Source organism: Bos indicus, chromosome 5, assembly GCF_029378745.1.
Source record: "Bos indicus isolate NIAB-ARS_2022 breed Sahiwal x Tharparkar chromosome 5, NIAB-ARS_B.indTharparkar_mat_pri_1.0, whole genome shotgun sequence".
NCBI classification, from domain to species: domain Eukaryota; kingdom Metazoa; phylum Chordata; class Mammalia; order Artiodactyla; family Bovidae; genus Bos; species Bos indicus.
Genome location: NC_091764.1, coordinates 58687524 through 58689019, shown reverse-complemented (window position 1 = coordinate 58689019; position 1496 = coordinate 58687524). Strand labels below are relative to the sequence as shown.

General features: G+C 34.9%; 1 protein-coding gene across 1 annotated transcript; it reads left to right on the top strand.

Annotated features, from left to right (window-relative positions):
* Window positions 1-345: 345 nt before the first annotated feature.
* Window positions 346-1281, top strand: LOC109558751 (olfactory receptor 6C68-like). The gene has a single exon (XM_019960083.2). It carries the CDS (start codon window positions 346-348, stop codon window positions 1279-1281), a length of 936 nt encoding a protein of 311 aa, XP_019815642.2.
* Window positions 1282-1496: the final 215 nt, after the last annotated feature.

The following is a 1496-nucleotide window of genomic DNA, read 5'->3' as shown; positions in this document are numbered from 1 at the left end:
CAAAATGAAAAATTAATGTAATTAATATACCACCCAGGCTAAAAGTTAAATGCTTAATTAATTATAAATTAATTTGGGAGTTTACTAAAAGAAAAGTTAGGCTGTAAATCAGCAATTAAAACATATTTAAAAGCTTCATTTGATCATTAGGTACAAGTAGATGGGGAAATTCAGCTCACGTAAAACAAGAAATGTATTCCTTAGATCAACAAGTAAAGCCCATGGATGTTGGATGAGTCAAATAAGCAAGAGAGTTCTCATCATTGGTTGTTTTCATCATTGAATTCCGCAGTTCAAATCTCTCTGACATTTACAGGTAGGTTTGGCAAAATCCAGGAGTCAATAATGAGAAATCACACCACAGTGACATTATTCATCCTTCTGGGACTGACAGATGATCCTCAGTTGCAGATTTTACTCTTTATTTTTCTATTTATCACCTACATTTTGAGTATAACTGGAAATCTGACCATCATTACCCTAACCCTGATGGATCCCCACCTTAAAACACCCATGTATTTTTTTCTCCAAAATTTCTCTTTCTTAGAAATCTTGTTTACAACCACCTGTATTCCAAGATTCCTCTACAATCTATCAACTGGGGATAGAGTGATTACCTATAAGGCATGTTTCATACAACTATTTTTAACCGATCTCTTTGGGGTAACTGAATTTTTTCTCTTGGCGACCATGTCATATGATCGTTACGTGGCCATCTGCAAACCCTTGCATTATATGACAATCATGAGCAACAAACTGTGCAAAACAATGGTCATCTGCTGCTGGATGGCGGCACTTATGACTATCCTCCCACCACTCAGCTTAGATTTTCATCTGGAATTCTGTGATTCAAACATCATTGACCATTTTGCCTGTGATGTGTCACCTCTCCTGAAGATCTCATGCTCAGACACATGGTTAATTGAGCAGATGGTTATAGCCTGTTCCGTACTCATCCTCATCATCACTCTTCTTTGTGTAGTTCTCTCCTACATTTACATCATAAGGACAATTCTAAAATTCCCTTCTCTTCAACAAAGAAAAAAAGCTTTTTCTACATGTTCTTCCCACATGATTGTACTTTCCATCTCTTATGGCAGTTGCATCTTCATCTATATCAAACCATCTGCAAAAGAAGAGGTAAATATTAACAAAGGTGTATCACTGCTTATTTCTTCCATATCACCAATGTTGAATCCTTTTATATATACTCTGAGGAATAAGCAAGTTAAACAAGCCTTTGATGGCTCACTCAAAAAAATTGCATTTCTCTTAAGATAGTAAAAAGTATCTGTCAATAGGCCAGCTCAAAAAGTGCATATCTATCTCATTTTCACAAATTTAAGATAGAACTTCATATTTTTTTTAGCTTGTAGACCAATCAGGTTGACTTCAGAGCCACTTAATCATTAATTTTCCCTTCCATTCACATACTGAATAACTAATTATTGAACACTGCTCTATGAAGAACAAAATATATCACTTTTAATTCTTTA

Coding starts and splice junctions, on each gene's coding strand:
- LOC109558751 (XM_019960083.2), top strand. CDS start 346: ATGAGAAATCACACCACAGTGACATTATTCATCCTTCTGGGACTGACA.